The following is a 20,606-nucleotide window of genomic DNA, read 5'->3' on the forward strand; positions in this document are numbered from 1 at the left end:
TCATTTCAGCTGATGCTCAGTGCTGAGTAACTCCGTGACTCCACTGCCGCTTGTACAGTTGAAGTCGGAAGTTTACATATACCTTAGCTAATTACATTTAAACTCAGTTTTTTACAATTCCTGACATTTAATCCTCGTAAAAATTCCCTGTCTTAGGTCAGTTAGGATCACCACTTTATTTGAAGAATGTGAAATGTCAGAATAATAGTTGAGAGAATTATTTCTTTCAGCTTTTATTTCTTTCATCACATTCCCAGTGGGTCAGAAGTTTACATACACTTAATTAGTATTTGGTAGCATTGCCTTTAAATTGTTTAACTTGGGTCAAACGTTTTGGGTAGCCTTCCACAAGCTTCCCACAATAAGTTGGGTGAATTTTGGCCCATTCCTCCTGACAGAGCTGGTGTAACTGAGTCAGGTTTGTAGGCCTCCTTGCTCACACATGGTTTTTCAGTTCTGCCCACAAATTTTCTATAGGATTTAGGTCAGGACTTTGATGGCCACTTCAATACCTTGACATTGTTGTCCTTAAGCCATTTTGACAACTTTGGAAATATGCTTGGGGTCATTGTCCATTTGGAAGACCCATTTGCGACCAAGCTTTAACTTCCTGACTGATGTCTTGAGATGCTGCTTCAATTTTCCTTGCTCATGATGCCATCTATTTTGTGAAGTGTACCAGTCCCTCCTGCAGCAAAGCACCCCCACAACATGATGCTGCTACCCGCGTGCTTCACGGTTGGAATGGTGTTCTTCGGCTTGCAAGCATCCCCCTTTTCCTCCAAACATAATGATGGTCATTATGGCCAAACAGTTCTATTTTTGTTTCATCAGACCAGAGGACATTTCTCCAAAAAGTATGATCTTTGTCCCCATGTGCAGTTGCAAACCGTAGTCTGGCTTTTTTATGGAAGTTCTTCCTTGCTGAGCGGCCTTTCAGGTTATGTCGATATAGGAATCATTTTACTGTGGATATAGATACTTTTGAACCTTTTTCCTCCAGCATCTTCACACGGTCCTTTGCTGTTGTTCTGGGATTGATTTGTACTTTTCGCACCAAAGTACGTTCATCTCTAGGAGACAGAACACGTCTCCTTCCTGAGCGATATGACGGTTGCATGGTCCCATGGTGTTTATACTTGCGTACTATTGTTTGTACAGATGAACGTGGGACCTTCAGGCGTTTGGAAATTGCTCCCAAGGATGAACCAGACTTGTGGAGGTCTACAATTTTTTTCTGAGGTCTTGGCTGATTTCTTTTGAGGAAAGAGGCACTGAGTCTGAAGGTAGGCCTTGAAATACATCCACAGGTACACCTCCAATTGACTCAAATTATGTCAATTAGCCTAATCAGGAGCTTCTAAAGCCATGACATAATTTTCTGGAATTTTCCAAGCTGTTTAAAGGCACAGTCAACTTAGTGTATGTAAACTTCTGACCCACCGGAATTGTGATACAGTGAATTATAAGTAAAATAATCTGTCTGTAAACAATTGTTGGAAAAATTACTTGTGTCATGCACAAATCAGATGTCCTAACCAACTTGCCAAAACTATAGTTTGTTAACAAGAAATTTGTGGAGTGGTTGAAAAACGAGTTTTAATGACTCAAACCTAGGTGTATGTAAACTTCCGACTTCAACTGTACACAAACATTTGAAAAAACATAGTTATGTCTCTTGTAACAGTCGTCTAGCAATGTCATTTTTTCATCATCATTGCAAACATGGGCTAAAAAGGAGGCAGAAAAAACTGGCTATATGGCAGCATAACTATAAAGATTATATCATCACACAAAACGCTAATTGTTTTGTCCCAATGTGTAGACCGTCTTGTTTGAGACTATTGTTACGGCAATATCAGTTACACCAGACAGAGAAGGTTGTAGCCTTCATACATATTTTTGGAACTTTCATTAAAATCGCAGCTGTTCAGACATACGAGGCAGAGACATCGGCTATATCATCATATTGATCAAATTGCTTTTGGGTTCAGAAGAGGGTGAGTAAATAGAGAAACGTGAACATGCGTAAATAACATGCGCAGAATGTGATTTGGATCCTTAGATTTGAGAAAGAGGGGATGAAAACTCCATATTCGTAGCCTCTGCCTTCCTGTACATTTGGTACCCTCGCTTTGATAACATTTATTTGAGAATACTTTGGAAAAGGTTCAACATTACACACATCTTCATGTCAAGTAAACATGAATTAAGGCACTATCATTTCTACATTATAAAACACCGGGATCAAACAGGACAAGGTTGTCACTTTATCAGAGAAGCATTTTTACAGACGCCATCACACCAACCATCAACCCTGCCTTATCATACTCATTCTTTCCTCAGTTCACCTCATCCAGTTCCCTACTTCATCCAAAACCAACAGAATTAACTACAAACTAACTAACTATGACTACATTGCTCTATACATGGGCCGTGTATATTTTCTGCTGGTCATTCCTGAGATAGCTCCTCTATGAGAAACTCATTGCTTACAGGCGAGCGGCCTCTCTCCCATGTGGACCTTCAAGTAACATCTTCAGATGATACTGGTGGAAGAACCTTTTGTCACACTGGGGGCAGCTAATAGATTTATCCCGTGTGGACCCTCTGGCGCCTCTTCAGGCTGGACGAGTGGGAGAAACTGATCCGGCATAGGTGGCAGCTGAACAATTTCTCCCCTGTGCGGACCCTCTGGTGCCTCTTCAGGTGACAAGCATTGGAAAAGCGCATCTGACACTGGGTACAGCCAAAAGTGTACAACCCCTGTGTGCATCCTCTTGTGGATCTCCACCTGTTTGGGGAAACGCTTATCTTTGCCATTAGATCTGTTGATAGCGTTACTACTACTGTCATTTCTCAGTGGGCTTGTGTAGCCATTTAGTGTTGAGGGACTGACATTGTCTGAGGTCTGGTTTAACATAAGGAGAGTGTGAGGAGGATGAAGGTCAGGCAGTGTTTGTGTTGTTGCAGGATCCATGGTCCAGTTGATAGATCCTATTGAAGGCAGCACCTGTTAGGGGGTTAACCTGAGGCGCCATCAGTCTCTCTGAATCACAACTATAGGAGAATGATGGAGCATCGCTAGCCAAGTCTCTGTTCTCTCCCGCCGCATATGGACACCTCCCCGTAGACCAAATCTACACCTTGCCCTCGTCTCTGCCAGTCTGTTGTCATGGAGACCAAGTTTGGTTGTTGTTCTGTGTTAGAATGTCTGTTTCTGATTGTGGTTATGAAGGGGTTAGGGTCCAAAAGACCCTCCCCATTATTGATTAAGGGGACCTTAAGATTCTTATGTTTTTCTGCAGGCCTTATAATAGATACTGTTGCTATGTGCCTAAAACTCTGCCACTATACGTTGCACAAGCCATCTATATTAGTCTTTGTGGTTAAACCCTGGCTGTTGTAAGAGTGTGCTTGCAGGCTGGGTCTGAGTCAGACCGAAACTAGATAAAGAGAAGTAACCACTGTCTGGTTTTGACATTTTGATCTTGTGTGACAGTGGACAATGCTAATGAATTCAGAGAAGCTACTGTACTAGGTTACCTTATAAGGTATTGCTGTATACATACATTGACGTAGGTGATCATACCACCAGGGAGTGATCACATGTATAAAATCAGCTGCGTCCTTAGGTGGGATGCAGAACTTACTTTGAAACACACATGCTGTGTTTCCATTGTCAACTTCTGTCTGAAATTGCATTAATAAAGGTTTGATTGATTGACTTAAAGAAGATATTGTCTGACTGCTGATTTCACCAATAAGCCAATGATTGACAAGGAACCTACCCCGACAGTTAACAGTGTTGTTCCCCAGCCCAGACTTGAAGACACTGTCCCATCCACTGACCTCCACTATGTCGCCGCTGGTCCTGGCCTGCTCAGTGATGTCCTCCCCATCTATGGGAATCCAAGATGGCCGCCCAGTCTCCTCTGTTAGCCTCTAGCCAACCACCTGCAGGAAGAGTTTAGAAAATAGACTTTAAAAACATGGCAGAGAACTCTACTCTGGAGTTTTCGTCAATTACCTGGTCAAGTTCATACATTGTGTGTTTTTGTATGTAAACATAAGTTGTATTGATTTCATTTTATGAATGAAGAAAATTCCCATTGAAGATCTATTACTGTATCTAGGCTATATGTTCAGTGAGGGAAAAAAGTATTTGATCCCCTGCTGTTTGCCCACAGACAAAGAAATGATCAGTCTATAATTTTAATGTTAGGTTTACTTGAACAGTGAGAGACAGAATAACAACAAAAAAATCCAGAAAAACGCATGTCAAAAATGTTATAAATTGATTTGCATTTTAATGAGGGAAATAAGTATTTGACCCCCTCTCTATCAGAAAGATTTCTGGCTCCCAGGCGTCTTTTATACAGGTAACCAGCTGAGATTAGGAGCACACTCTTAAAGGGTGTGCTCCTAATCTCAGTTTGTTACCTGTATAAAAGACACCTGTCCACAGAAGCAATCAATCAGATTCCAAACTCTCCACCATGGCCAAGACCAACGAGCTCTCCAAGGATGTCAGGGACAAGATTGTAGACCTACACAAGGCTGGAATGGGCTACAAGACCATCGCCAAGCAGCTTGGTGAGAAGGTGACAACAGTTGGTGCGATTATTCGCAAATGGAAGAAACACAAAAGAACTGTCAATCTCCCTCGGCCTGGGGCTCCATGCAAGATCTCACCTCGTGGAGTTTCAATAATCGTGAGAACGGTGAGGAATCAGCCCAGAACTACACGGGAGGATCTTGTCAATGATCTCAAGGCAGCTGGGACCATAGTCACCAAGAAAACAATTGGTAACACACTACGCCGTGAAGGACTGAATTCCTGCAGCACCTGCAAGGTCCCCCTGCTCAAGAAAGCACCTTTACATGCCCGTCTGAAGTTTGCCAATGAACATCTGAATGATTCAGAGGACAACTAGTGAAAGTGTTGTGGTCAGATGAGACCAAAATGGAGCTCTTTGGCATCAACTCAACTCGCCGTGTTTGGAGGAGGAGGAATGCTGCCTATGATCCCAAGAACACCATCCCCACCGTCAAACATGGAGGTGGAAACATTATGCTTTGGGGTGTTTTTCTGCTAAGGGGACAGGACAACTTCACCGCATCAAAGGGACGATGGACGGGGCCATGTACCGTCAAATCTTGGGTGAGAACCTCCTTCCCTCAGCCAGGGCATTGAAAATTGGTCGTGGATGGGTATTCCAGCATGACAATGACCCAAAACACACGGCCAAGGCAACAAAGGAGTGACTCAAGAAGAAGCACATTAAGGTCCTGGAGTGGCCTAGCCAGTCTCCAGACCTTAATCCCATAGAAAATCTGTGAAGGGAGCTGAAGGTTCGAGTTGCCAAACGTCAGCCTCGAAACCTTAATGACTTGGAGAAGATCTGCAAAGAGGAGTGGGACAAAATCCCTCCTGAGATGTGTGCAAACCTGGTGGCCAACTACAAGAAACGTCTGACCTCTGTGATTGCCAACAAGGGTTTTGCCACCAAGTACTAAGTCATGTTTTGCAGAGGGGTCAAATACTTATTTCCCTCATTAAAATGCAAATCATTTTATAACATTTTTGACATGCGTTTTTCTGGATTTTTTTTATGTTATTCTGTCTCTCACTGTTCAAATAAACCTACCATTAAAATTATAGACTGATCATTTCTTGTCAGTGGGCAAACGTACAAAATCAGGGATCAAGGGGATCAACTACTTTTTTCCTTCACTGTACATTTAAACTCAGTTTTTCACAATTCCTGACATTTAATCCTAGTAAAAATTCCCTGTTTTAGGTCAGTTAGGATCACCACTATTTTAAGAATGTGAAATGTCAGAAAAATGGTAGAAATAATTATTTATTTCAGCTTTTATTTATTTCATCACATTCCCAGTGGGTCAGACGTTTACATACACTCAATTAGTATTTGGTAGCATTGCCTTTAAATTGTTTAACTTGGGTCAAACATTTCGGGTAGCCTTCCACAAGCTTCCCACAATAAGTTGGGTGAATTTTGGCCCATTCCTCCTGACAGAGCTGGTGTAACTGAGTCAGGTTTGTAGGCCTCCTTGCTCGCACACGCTTTTCAGTTCTGCCCACACATTTTCTATAGAATTGAGGTCAGGGCTTTGTGGTGGCCACTCCAATACCTTGACTTTGTTGTCCTTAAGCCATTTTGCCACAACTTTGGAAGTATGCTTGCGGTGATTGTCCATTTGGAAGACCCATTTGCGACTAGGCTTTAACTTCCTGACTGATGTCTTGAGATGCTGCTTCAATATATCCACATAATTTTCCTGCCTCATGATGCCATCTATTTTGTGAAGTGCACCAGTCCCTCCTGCAGCAAAGCACCCCCACAACATGCTGCCACCCCCGTGCTTCACGGTTGGGATGGTGTTCTTCGGCTTGCAAGAGAGTAATCCAAAAGGCACAGACACACCCCTTGACTTTCAATTGGCACCCTTGACCTGTATGTATTCTCTCCTGATTGGTCTCCGTGGTGCTTAGTCAATGGGAACTCCGTTGCTGGCCCCATCATAAAGTTTTTACACAGTCTGGCTATCTGACTTAAGTGCCAGAGGTATGAGAACAGACATCCTCCTTTGTATTTATGGGAACAAATATTTCCTAACACTTTGGATCCTATTCTTGGACAGTTAGAAGACACAATGCATCACTGCAAAAAATATATAAATTACTAATTACTGCCAATGATAACCTCAACCTTGTGGGTCTTTGGGCCAATAAAGTGCCAACTCAATTCTACCTCTGACTAGTCTCTCATGCCCCTATGAACGGGGACACAGAGCAATAGTTTTTAATCTAAACCAGCCCCTTTTTTACTGGAATACACTAACCCCTAATGGGGGCTCTTTTCTTGACAGACAGTAGCAGTTTACCAGATAAGAAGTCAAGAAGATCAAAAAGTAGATTGTTGTAAGGGTGTATTACATCCTGTGCTGGCCCCATTGTCATATCCATTCTGGATTCTGAGTGGTAAAATCATAGCTGAAAAATGCCTCTATGTATGTGTATGCTGTATTTGGGAATGTCCGTCCTATATGCTACTTGTATTATTCTCCTGTAAATGGTTCAGTGCCTATAATTTAGGCTGTGTGTAGAATGGGGCATAACGGAAATTACCTCTACTAGATTATAGTGATAAGGAAATCAGCATACAGTTTTGGCCTGTGTATTAATTTGCCTATAACTAATCAGAATTCCATTATGTTTACATAAAAAAAGAGAATACTTCAAAATGAGAAGATCTTGCCATGGAAAAGACGACTGGGTGGACGCAAAGTGGAAATGAGGGGAAATAACTCACACCATGCAGCAGGACACCTTCAGCTGCCGGGTCTTTGTAATGCAGGTTTGATAGTTATATTTTCAATAATAAGCTGTTATGTGACAATTACGTCAAAAACTCTATTTTATTTTTTTGGTGTAGATGGCCAAGAAAGTTGCATAGAACTTCCCCAACATCCCCTCCCAAATTGATATAGAACCTTAACAAAAACACATGGAGCAACTGCGAAAAGAAATGGCTGAGGATATACTAAAAATTTCTGATATGTAATGACATTTAATTCAAAGTAAATGTAAATTCTTTATTTTTATGTGGTTGTGTGGGACAGCCATATGTTCAGTTCATGCCTATGATTTCAGAGTTCAACAAAGCCAACAACTGCTTCATGTGTGCCACTGATAAAGAACCTGGTTGTGGCCCAAAGACTGACTAGTAACTTTATTTAACGTTTATAATCTTTTGACAACAGTGACGGCATGTAAGACAATTTATGATATAACACAATGGATGGCTAATTGGTCATACTGCATTGATATTTGATATTATTTATAACAAGTTACGCTTTGTTTTGTTACAGATTTAATGTTTTGCATGCCAACGTTGGTTCCATGTGCTGTGCCTAGGAATGAAGACAAAAGAGTTGAACAGAGTTAAGAACAGAAACTGGAAGTGCTGTCTTTGTTGTTGAAAATGTATGCTATGCCCCATCCACACTGAAGAGGCTCTGAAATGTACATCAACCAGGGATAAAGAGAAAGTTAACACTGTGAAATGTTTCATACTTATTTGAAGTAAAGTGTCTGTTGACATTTTGGAAAAGATTAAAGGTCTACAATTTCTGTCAATATTCGATTTTTATTCATTGATTTTCTGGCCACCATTACTGTGGGTACATGTTCAGTATATGTATTGACCAGCAAACCCACTGCAGCCTACCTTACTAGCTTACTCTCCATCCCTGCTTTGGACAATTAATAACATGACTCTCGTACTTTGCCCTTTTCCTTTATGGTTGATATTAACAATGAAAGGAGATATTATCTGTCTCTCTCCTATTGTGTACCGCTGTTAAATACTGTAGCAAAATACAAAACAGGGAAAATAGGTACTTAGAACTACCAATTATTATAGATAGATAAATATTAAAGAAAAGGGTAAACACAACACTGGACTGAACCTCCTAATTGTCAAACTAATATTAATGTACAACAATATAGAAGATACAGATTATGCAATATGGGTGTATATCCACCTCACGCTTCTTAGGTGGGTAATTGACATGACCAAGCAGCTATTGAAATGTAAAACTATGAAAAATGTACGTTACACTGCTTGATTTCACAGTACACAAACAAGAGTGTGCAATATATAAGGCTAGTCCGTGGACATTCTGAAGTTTGTTTGAGTCAGTAGGTCACATGACCTAGGAGCTATTGAATTTTGAAAGTTTTAAAAATTCATGTAAAAACGTGTGAGATGAAAATTGACAAACTAAAGGGTGTGCAATGTGTAGGCCCACTGAGTGGACATTCTGAACCTTGTTTGAAGTCAGTAGGTCACATGACCAAAGAGCTATTGAAATTTGAAAGTTTGACAAATTCATGTAAAACGTGAGATGAAAATGGACAAATCAAAGGGTGTGCAATATAGAAGGGTAGTCTGGACATTCTGAACCTTGTTTGAGTCAAGTAGGTCACATGACCCAGGAGCATGTAATGAATGTAAAAAAAGTTTGTACTTTGTTTACACTCCCTAACTAATTCAACTAGGAAAACAAAATGCTGCTCACATTTACACATGTTTATAAGCTTTGGAACGCGAATTAATGTCCAGATCGTGAAAATAAGACCTGTGCAATGTTGTGCCAATTTTTCCAACATCATGACACTTATTTAGAGTGTGTGGCTCAAGTGGTTTGAAAGCGCGAATATTCCTCGAATATCCCATTTTAAACTGTCTTTACCTCGGTCGATAGCTTTGTTGTGGGAGAGGGTCTCTTTCAGGTGCAGACAGCATGAGTTTTCTGATGATTTTCTTACGGGTATTCTGCACTGTCTTTTGTCAGACACATAGACTTGTATGGGAGTCCAGACGGCAGCGTTAATTTTAGCCTTGTATTTTTACCCATTCCATGCATGAATGTTGTGAAATGTGACGATTTTGTATTTAATATTTAATGTGCCTAGTTAGCTGTCGTTCATTTTGTTACCTGTCCGGTCATTTAAAAAATGGCGTTGTTGCTTCATTAGTATGCCTCAGGTATAATGGTACAATAGTACACTCTCTAAGAAATATTGAGCACTTATTAGCAGATTATTAGTGTATTGGTGTACAACATTTATAAAACGAAATGTGAGTTTTTTGAAAATATGAACATTTATTGTACATTTTTGTACAATGTATTTTTTTGTTGATGCTTTTACTGCGGAGTTTGCTCAGAGCGTGATGAGGAGAGGCAAATATACTTGTATGGGAGTCCAGACGGCAGCATAAACTTTTGCCTTGTATTTGTACCCATTCCATGCAGTCGTTAAAAGAGAGACAACCGGCAGAATTGTTTCCAGGGCCTTGTCTTCCATCTACACCTTACAAGAACACAACGCATAAAGGTGCCGGTTACACTGGCATGCATCTAACATTTTTTGTTTTGTTTACCCCACCAAGATTTACATGCTAAAATCGCCACTGCCCAAGGGTGAGTGATTTCACTGGGAGCCCCCCAGTGAGCAGGTCTGAAGAGAGAGATCCAGAGAGGATGCGTTTTAGTAAGGTAGGATTTATTGCTTTTATTGCTATGGTTATTAATTGTCTGCACTGATGGAGCGTAAATCCCAGAAAATAGATGTGGTAGTGGCAGCAGCTGTTGGCCTGGAGTAGGATCTGGTAGGGCTAAATTATTGGTATAAAGTTGTATATGTGTAGCGTTAGATAGTGGGGAGATTAATTTTTTCCCTTCTTTTCTGTGACATATTGTGCAATTCACACTCCGACCTGTAAAAGTCAGCAACACAGAGTCAAGTCTGCCGGAAACTCACAGGAAGATGAAGTAAACGGAAGCAGAGTCGAAGTGAAAGGATTTACGCCGCCCAAAATCGGTCCTCGTGAGATAAGGTTTAGGAGTGTCAAAATACGTGAGACTTATTCAATCGAATATAAGTTTCGTAATGTTTAGGCAATTAAAAATGTACTGATATAAGTGGACGCACGTGGAATTCCGGCAACTGATAAATACGACTAAGTTGTATATAATCTTTACGGAAATGAAGTGTCCAAGAACAATTTCCACGTTCGCGTTTTTATTGTTATTTAGGCGTGTATTAACACCCAACTAAAAATATTACTAATTTAACTGTATAGCATCACATACTTAATTCGCATTGGAGACAGAACTTGGTTGATAGAGGTTATCTAGGTAACACTGGCTAGCTGCTAACAATGGCTAACTGTATGGTTTTTCATACTCAAATAGCCTCCATCATGGAGGTGTTAGCGAATGCAGCCGTGGCAGAAATCTGTAAACTCGTAGACGACGACTATGCAGTGTTTCGTTTGGAAATAACTCAAAGCCAGAAAGAAAACAGGGCATTGCGGAGGAAACTACTGGAACTGAAGGTGGCACGGGAGCGCGCAGAGAGGACAATGCGAGAGCGCGTCCTCGCCAGTCGTCCAAGTATCAAGATCCTTGACCGATACAGAGGAATAGCAAGAGGTAGGTCAGTTTTTGGATAGTATGCCATAATTCCCCTGATTACTTAGCTATCTTGCTCAAAGACAAAATATAATATTCTTGAAATTACTGCATTTCCTATTTACTCATTTAAAACAATGTGATGCATCAAACATTATACATTGATCAATAAATAGTATATCAAGAAGTTATGCAAAGTGTTAGCTTACATCCTTGCCAACTCTAGACAGTGTCAATAGTGTACAACATACCAAAAACAGTCAACAGTGTACAATATAGTGTTGACAGTAGCTAAACAAACTGCTTATTTTCCTCCAATTACTCTCTCAGGTGAAGGACATCTCACTGGAGGCCACAGGAACTTTGTGAAGCCAGCGGGACACAATACATTGAGAGATGACCAACCAATCACTGTTGATGAGGGGAGTGGAACCTCAACCCAGCACATTATCGTGATCGAGGTTAGTGTAATAGTGTTGCATAAAACATTAGTTACTTTGTTGCCCCTTTATTTCAGAAAGGCTCCCCTCAGCTATTCACTTGCTTGCATGTACATTCTCATCGTAGGGGCGCTTGTAAGACTTCCGAACGACATTGTTTTCCAATTCAACTCATGTACCGGTAATAACCACCTCTCTTCTTGTGTCAGTCTGCAGAGGCTGCAGGTCCTGGGGTCAAGCAGGAGAGGTCTGAAGGAGAGGAGGACACACTGCACATTAGGGACATCCAGACTGGATTGTCTGGAGCGCCCCCTGTAGCCACGGATGAACCCGACACCGCCCCAGCGCAACCCAATACCCGACGCAGCGTGACGGAGGTCAGTGGAACGCTGAACGCCGTCCTCAAGTCAGAGACAGACACAGAGATTTTAACTGTAACACACAGGCTTTTACACACAGGATCTGACCAAATGTCGGACCCAGAGAGACTGGGGCTGGGGAGACTGGGCTGCCCTCCTGCTCCCGCCTCAGAGTATTTACATTATGGAAACCCGAGCCCAAGGACGGTTCATTCCCATCCGGACTCAGGTGGCGCGTCAGAAACTGGTAATGATCCGTCTTGTTCTTACACTTCAGAGATGGACCCTAGCAACATTCCCTTGGATTTAGAGACACAGACTGATCTGTCTAGACGGGACTGGAACCGGTGCAGTAGAAGTGTATACTCTGAAGGGTGCCTATATAAGGCAGGGGAGGGTCTGGCCGTAGATGAAGTGACTGTGAAAGTGGAGGGCGACATTCCTCCCACATGGAATGCAGATAGTCTCTTAGGAGATCGACACTCACAGGGCAGAGATTTCTTAGATTACAGGGAAAGCTTGGAGACAAATCCAAATGTCGCTACCCACTACCCTTTACACACACTCAGGGATCGCGACCCATTGTCCACGTCGATGGGGCCTTCTGATTCACATGGCAGCGTCCTCTTCGATCAGGTATTGAACTCAAACGACAGGACTAGAGTCCAGGCTCAGAGAGGGGAAGCTACATCAGGCAATAGTAAAGATAAACGGTTCCTCTGCATGTTCTGTAACAAAGGCTTCAGCTGCCCCCAGAAGGTGGAGATCCACCAGAGGGTACACACGGGGGAGAAACCCTACAGCTGTACCCAGTGTCACATGCGCTTCACCCAGGCTGGCAACCTGAAGAGGCACCAGAGGGTGCACACTGGGGAGAAACCCTATAGCTGTACCCAGTGCCACATGCGCTTTGCCCAGGCCGGCCACTTGAAGATGCACCTGAAGGTCCACACAGGAGAGAGGCCATTCACTTGTACGCACTGCGGGAAGAGGTTTTCAGAGAGGAGCTACCTCAGGATACACCAGCAGAAAAAACACTCTGCTCTATAACATAGAAAGTAACCATTCCACTCAATAGCTTCTGAGGTTTAGAATAACAGGAGTAACAGATTTCGGTGTTGAATATTCCTGGGTAGAATGTTACATCCAGACATTGGCATATATAAGCCTACAAATCTGTTACATATTGTGTTTGTACTGTGTAGGCTATATGATGTTCACAAATGCCCATTTGATTACTTCCATTAAACTACTTAATTTTTTTCCCAAAACACTTTTAATGAGAAAGTGAATGCAGTTTATCAAGTTCATGCCTAATTTTTTGTTGATGTATGTGTGGTTTACTTATGGTGTATTTAAGTTGTTTGTTTAATAAACACAAAATTTGACTTTTCATTTTAAGACTTTCATTGAGACTCTTTAGTATACATCACATCTGTATTCACCTGACAGCGCTTTATAACCATGTACTTACTAAATATAACCACACACTTACAAATAGCTACTGTACACGTCAAAATAGTTTAGTCAGGTTTGTCTGATGACTTTTGACTTATCATAGCTGACTTATATTTTCCCACAACATCACATTTATGTGCAGCCGTATTCATTGACCTGGCCAAGGCTTTCGAGACTATCAATCACCACATCCTCATCGGCCGACTCAACAGCCTTGGTTTCTCAAATGATTGCCTCGCCTGGTTTACCAACTACTTCTCTGATAGAGTTCAGTGGGTCACATCGGAGGGCCTGTTGTCCGGGCCTCTGGCAGTCTATGGGGGTGCCACAGGGTTCAATTCTTGGGACGACTTTTCTCTGTATACATCAATGATGTCGCTCTTGCTGCTGGTGAGTCTCTGATCCACCTCTACGCAGACGACACCATTCTGTATACTTCTGGCCCTTCTTTGGACACTGTGTTAACTACCCTCCAGACGAGCTTCAATGCCATAGAACTCTCCTTCCGTGGCCTCCAACTGCTCTTAAATACAAGTAAAACTAAATGCATGCTCTTCAACCGATCGCTGCCTGCACCTACCCGCCTGTCCAGCATCACTACTCTGGACGGTTCTGACTTAGAATATGTGGACAACTACAAATACCTAGGTGTCTGGTTAGACTGTAAGCTCTCCTTCCAGACTCACATCAAACATCTCCAATCCAAAGTTAAATCTAGAATTGGCTTCCTATTTCGCAACAAAGCATCTTTCACTCATGCTGCCAAACATACCCTCGTAAAACTGACCATCCTACCAATCCTCGACTTCGGCGATGTCATTTACAAAATAGCCTCTAATACCCTACTCAATAAATTGGATGCAGTCTATCACTTTGTCACCAAAGCCCCATATACTACCCAACACTGCGACCTGTACGCTCTCGTCGGCTGGCCCTCGCTTCATACTCGTCGCCAAACCCACTGGCTCCAGGTCATCTACAAGACCCTGCTCGGTAACGTTCCCCCTTATCGCAGCTCGCTGGTCACCATAGCAGCACCCACCTGTAGCACGCGCTCCAGCAGGTATATCTCTCTGGTCACCCCCAAAGCCAATTCCTCCTTCGGCCGCCTCTCCTTCCAGTTCTCTGCTGCCAATGACTAGAACGAACTAAAAAAATCTCCAAAACTGGAAACACTTATCTCCCTCACTAGCTTTAAGCACCAGCTGTCAGAGCAGCTCACATATTACTGCACCTGTACATAGCCCATCTATAATTTAGCCCAAACAACTACCTCTTCCCCTACTGTATTTATTTATTTATTTTGCTCCTTTGCACCCCATTATTTCTATTTCTACTTTGCACTTTCTTCCACTGCAAATCTACCATTCCAGTGTTTTACTTGCTATATTGTATTTACTTTGCCACCATGGCCTTTTTTGCCTTTACCTCCCTTATCTCACCTCATTTGCTCACTTTGTATAAAGACTTATTTTTCTACTATATTATTGACTGTATGTTTGTTTTACTCCATGTGTAACTCTGTGTTGTTGTATGTGTCAAACTGCTTTGCTTTATCTTGGCCAGGTCGCAATTGTAAATGAGAACTTGTTCTCAACTTGCCTACCTGGTTAAATAAAGGTAAAATAAAAAATAAATGTCCACCATGGTTGGTTTAACAACAATGAAGTCATTCTATAACTACAGTGTAGGACTCATGACGTGGAGATGGAGGAGGGTCCAGAGGTGCTGCTGGTGAAGGAGGGGTGTGAGGAGGGTCTGGGGAACTCTGAGGGGACCATGGTCATGGAGGACAACCAGACTACACCTCCTGAACCCACAGAGGAACCAGCTGAGCAGCACAGGACCACACACAGTCTCACTGAGGTGAGCCCACTGTGAACTACTGTCTGTATGCTATTAGGTCAGGGACTGTATCCACAAAGCCTATCAGAGTAGGATTGCTAATCTAGGATCAGTTTTGTCTTTTAGATCGTAATGAATAAGACCTGATCCTCAATCAGCACTTTTACTCAGACTCTTTGTGCTGGGCCCGTATCCACAAAGCATCTCAGAAAATGTCCTAAGAATCCTATAAGAACCTTATTTTAAGACTTAAAAACTCCCTGCACAGAGTATTTAAAAAAAAAAATGTTACCCCTTTTTTGTGGTATCCAATTGGTAGTTACAGTCTTGTCTCATCACTGCAACTCCCGTACGGACTCGGGAGAGGCGAAGGTGGAGAGCTGTGCATCCTCCAAAACCCATCCCAACAAAGCCACATTGCTTCTTGACGCAATGCCCGCTTAACCCGGAAGGCAGCCGCACAAATGTGTCGGAGGAAACGCCGTACACCTGGTGACCGTGTCAGCGTGCACTACGCCCGGCCCGCCACAGGAGTCGCTAGTGCGCGATGGGATAAGTACATCCCTGCCGGCCAAACCCTCCCCTAACCCGGGCGACGCTGGGCCAATTGTGCGCCGCCCCATGGGTCTCCCGGCCGAAGCCGGCTGCGACAGAGCCTGGACTCTAACCCCAAATCTCTAGTGGCCTTAGACCACTGCGCCACTCGGGAGGCCTAAGAGTAGGTTTTAAGATTATGTTAAGACACTGCCCAGACAAACTCTTGAGCCAGGAGTAAAATCGACTCATAAAAGTTTCTCAGCTGGTAATCACGACAGTTTGAGGTACCGCAAAGGAAAGATAGTAATGATGCTCATTGAAATTGTTGCAAATGATGGAGAATAACCAATCGTAATGAGGTATCGCCCGCTGTGAACTCTGTAGCACGCTTCAGACAACCACGGTGAATGTGACTGTCCATCAAATTTACATTTACATTTACATTTTAGTCATTTAGCAGACGCTCTTATCCAGAGCGACTTACAGTAGTGAATGCAAGCATTTCATACATTTTTATTTTCCCGTACTGGGAAAAAAATGACACACAGTTCCTCAGCACTGGAACATTTTGGAATCACAGTCATGAAACCCCCCTTAAACATATGACACAATGTTCTCACTACAACTGAGGACTCTTACAGTGGTGGACTTTATGTTAATAAATAGGTCTCAAATCAAATCAAAGTTTATTTGTCACGTGCGCCGAATGCAACAGACCTTAGAGTGAAATGCTTACTTACAGGCTCTAACCAATAGTGCGAAAAAAAGGTAAGTGTGTGTGTGTGTGTGTTTGTCTAGTGTGTGTGTGTGTGTTTGTCCAGTGTGTGTGTGTGTCCAGTGGGTCCAGTGTGTGTGTGTGTGTCCAGTGTGTGTGTGTGTCCAGTGTGTTTCCAGTGTGTTTGTATGTCCGTTTGAGTGAGTGTGTGTGTTCAGTGAGTGTGTATGTGTCATTCCAGTGTTTGTGTGTGTGTGTGTGTCCAGTGAGTGTGTGTGTGTCCAGTGTGTTTGCCCAGTGTTTGTGTGTATTTGTGTTTGTCCAGTTTGAATGGGTGGCCAGCGTGTGTGTGTGTCTGTGTCCAGTGTGTGTGTGTTTCAGTGTGTGTGTGTGTGTCCAGTGTGTGTGTGTGTGTCCATGTCTAGAGTGTGTTTGTTCAGTGTGTGTGTGTGTGTCCAGTGTGTTTGTGTGTCCAGTGTGTGTGTGTTCAGTGTGTGTGTGTGTGTGTCAGTGTGTGTGTGTCAGTGTGTGTGTGTGTGTATCCAGTGTGTTTGTGTGTGTGTATCCAGTGTGTTTGTGTGTGTGTATCCAGTGTGTTTCTGTGTGTGTGATCAAATGTTGCGATGGTAAAACGTTTTATCATTTTCACCTGACAAGATCACTTTTCCTTCTCTGAATTATCCACTAATGAATTTATGTTGGCATGCATAACCATTTATTTATTTTTTAAAAAAAATTTTTACAATTACCGTTATATCAACACACTCGTCACTCCTGTTTGACAATTGTAAATTGCTTTGGCACAGTAGGAATCAAGTCACTTACCGATAATGTTGTATACAATGTTGCCTACAACATTTAAGGTCTATTAAAGGTCTATTATTTTAATTTAACCACAACCAAAGTTAACATAAGCCCTAGATGCCTTCAATTGCCCAATTTATGGGCATGCTCAATTTAGGCAGATTTTAACAACGTGATATTGTGCTCCAAAGGGATAACTTTAAATAACATAATGTAGGTAATTAAATAATAATAACACTGCTACATTAATGTGGATGCTACCATGATGAGTGAAAAAGTTAGAGGCATAAATATCACCCCCCCACAATTTTTTTTTTTTATCCTAACCTCCCTTGTTATTGGTAATGGTAAGAGGTTGCATGTCGTGGGGGTATGATCTTTGTGCATTTGTAACTTTCTCACTCATCATTATTCACGATTCATTCTGGACTATCCATAATCATGGCAGCATTCACATTAATGTAACAGTGTTCATAAACATATTATATTCTTACTTACAACAAAAGTGACTCAAATGACACAATACATGATTTACCATTCTATTCTATTGGGCACAACTTAATCTGTCTGTTGCCTCATAAAACATTTGATTTAAAATCCAAAATGCTGGAGTACAACCAAATTAAAAGTATTAGCTTCACTGTCCAAATAAATACATAGGAGAGTGTATGTCACCATGTCACTGTGATAAGAGCCAATTTATGCTTGATCTGAAAATGTGGTCGGAGGTGCCGTATGGATGGTGTGACGCAATTGCGGAGCCTCCGGAGGCACGCAGAAGCCAAATTGATCTCTGTACCACATCGACGTGCGCCTCTCAAATTGTGTAACAATGTGGAGGGCTCCGTATAGCGCCGCATTGTCATGATTGGTTGACGGTAGGTGAGGGCGGGAGGTCTAAAATAAACACAAACTCACAACAGCTCTGTGCTGCTTGGTGAAGTGCAAGAAGTATGAATGCCCTGACTTCTGCAGAGGCCATATCACTGTAAATGCTGCGTGGTCAATACAGATGGCGGTTTGACCATACAGCACCTTTTAATCTACAGTCCTTGACCTCAAGCTGTTTCCTTCAGGTCATGTGATGAAATATTATGAACTAAAGTGCACATGTACTTGTTATTCCAGACTGACTTGTCTCTACAAACTGGGTCAGAGTATTCCATCTGTTTACTTCTGTTTAGGAGTATAATTAACCACATTCCCACATTAACCCTTTGTTAACTTGTCATTTGAAACAGGCTTGTGTAAATACCTGTTTTTAGAGAGACAGTAAACCTAATATTTACCTTACTGAGGTGATGCAGATGGAATAAAGTATTTATATTATTTTCTACTATATTCTTGCTAAAACACTGTTCTTTCTAAACAAGTATGCTCTGCGCTGGCAAGATATTGATCGTGAAAAGGAGATTTGATGTCTAATGTAATAGGCAGTAGAGTATTTAAAAGAACAGCGCGCATGATATAACCTTTTCATTTAGCCACACCCTTTGAACGATCAATAACACCAATAACATCCCATAGAGATCCCACTAAATTACTAGAGGGGCTTTGTCATAAATCCTAAAAGTTCTAGAATGGATTGAAATGGCAGCCATGTTGGTCAGGGAGAAATCCAAACCAATCGAATTGGAATGATTGGCAGTAGGGGCATAATCCTGATTTTGTTTATACAGGAAAATAAAAGTAAGGCGTGTGATATAAAAAATGGTATAATAGAATTCGTCAACCTAAAATATTGTCATAATTATAAGTACAGTTTATGTAAACAGACCATAAATGTCTCAAGTTGTGTTTTCTTGGAAAGCTGTGAGTGCTATTATATGATAGTATATCAGTACTTGTTGCATTTACAACTTGTCTATGTCCTATCATCAACTGATTTCAGCCAGTGTATGGTATATTGGCAGTTAATTTGAAAAATTCATAGAATTATTCCTCTAAAACAGGCTAGCTAGTTAGCTAACAAACATGCAGTGCAGATACATTCTTCAAATTCATTATTTTAGGTCAGGTCAATATTTTATCACAGCACTGGCAAGGCATGGTTGACCAACTCCCTGACAGAAATGGCTGACCTTTATCCCATCACAGGCAAAGTCAAAATTGGCTATATCGTAAAGATTCATGAAAACAAAAATGTGCTTTTTGGTTTTAATTTAAGGTTAGAGATACGGTTAGCAGTGTGGTTAAGTTTAAAATCGCATTTTAATAAAATACATTGTAGAAATGGGCGGGGTTTATGACTTTGTGGCTGTGGTAACGACCCCATAAGAAGGTTTATGTCCTTTCTATTACCGGTATTCTAATTCCTAATCCATGTAACATCCTTTCTCGCCAGTGTAAACGGAAGTGAACAGTGTCGAATAACATTTTACACGTTAGCGTTTTTATTGTTGTTATTTAGACGTTTATTTACCCGCACAGCATCACATATGTACCCCATGCAGTCTTTAATTCGCGTACCTAAGTAACACTAGCTAGCTGCTAATGTTAGTTAACAATGGCTAACTGTATGGTTTTTCAAACTCAAATAGCCTCCATCATGGAGGTGCTAGCGAATGCTGCTGTTGCAGATATATGTAAACTCGTAGACGACGACTATGCAGTGTTTCGTTTGGAAATAACTCAAAGCCAGAAAGAAAACAGGACATTACGGAGGAAACTACAGCTACTGGAACTGAAGGTGGCACGGGAGCGCGCAGAGAGGACAATGCGAGAGCGCGTCCTCGCCAGTCGTCCCAGTAGTGTCAAGATCCTCGACCGATACAGAGGAACGGCAAGAGGTACATTTTGCAGAAGGCTGATGCTGCGCGGCCTAAGTTGTTCATATGTACAGTAGCTCCACTGGTGGAAAAAGTACCCCGTTGTCATACTTGAGTAAAAGTAAAGATGCCTTAATAGAAAATGACTCAAGTAAAAGTCACCCAGTAAAATACTACTTGAGTAAAAGTCTTAAAGTATTTGGTTTGAAATATACTTAAGTATCAAAAGTAAATATCATTTTCAAATTCCTTATATTAAGCAAACCAGACTGCACGTTTTCTTGTTTTTTTTTAAATGTACAGATAGCCCTGTGGCACACTCAAACACTCAGACATAATTTACAAACGAAGCATTTGTGTTTATTGAGTCTGCCAGATCAGAGGCAGTAGGATGACCAGGAGTGTTCTCTTGATAAGTGCTTGAATTTGACCATTTTCCTGTCCTGCTAAGCATTCAAAATGTAAGCAATACTTTTGGGTGTCAGGGAAAATGTATGGAGTAAAAAGTACATCATTTTCTTTAGGAATGTAGTGAAGTAAAAGTTGTCAAAAATATAAATAGTAAAGTACAGATACCCCCAAAAACGACTTAAGTACTTTACACCACTGAGTCGCTCGGTGCCTGTCGTCGTGGTTCGCCTCTGCACGTGTTCAGATGTAGATTGTAACA

The 20,606-nt window shown here is 41.7% G+C and overlaps 1 protein-coding gene across 3 annotated transcripts in view; it reads left to right on the plus strand.

The window, feature by feature from the left end:
• Positions 1–10,333: 10,333 nt before the first annotated feature.
• LOC106610097 (zinc finger protein with KRAB and SCAN domains 1-like) overlaps positions 10,334–20,606 on the plus strand; it is a 34,857-nt gene continuing 24,584 nt past the window's right edge. The window contains exons 1-3 of one of the 3 annotated variants that reach the window (XM_014209262.2): positions 10,334–11,031; positions 11,341–11,471; positions 11,660–13,204. In XM_014209262.2, the coding sequence (XP_014064737.1) occupies positions 10,758–11,031; positions 11,341–11,471; positions 11,660–12,859 (1,605 nt within the window). In that variant the 5' untranslated portion in view covers positions 10,334–10,757 and the 3' untranslated portion in view covers positions 12,860–13,204. Of the gene's footprint in view, positions 11,032–11,340; positions 11,472–11,659; positions 13,205–19,461; positions 19,958–20,606 lie in introns of those variants that run through there. The other 2 variants (XM_045723145.1, XM_045723144.1) reach the window with 2 other exon arrangements.

The sequence above is a fragment of the Salmo salar genome, chromosome ssa08 (assembly GCF_905237065.1).
Source record: "Salmo salar chromosome ssa08, Ssal_v3.1, whole genome shotgun sequence".
Lineage (NCBI taxonomy): Eukaryota > Metazoa > Chordata > Actinopteri > Salmoniformes > Salmonidae > Salmo > Salmo salar.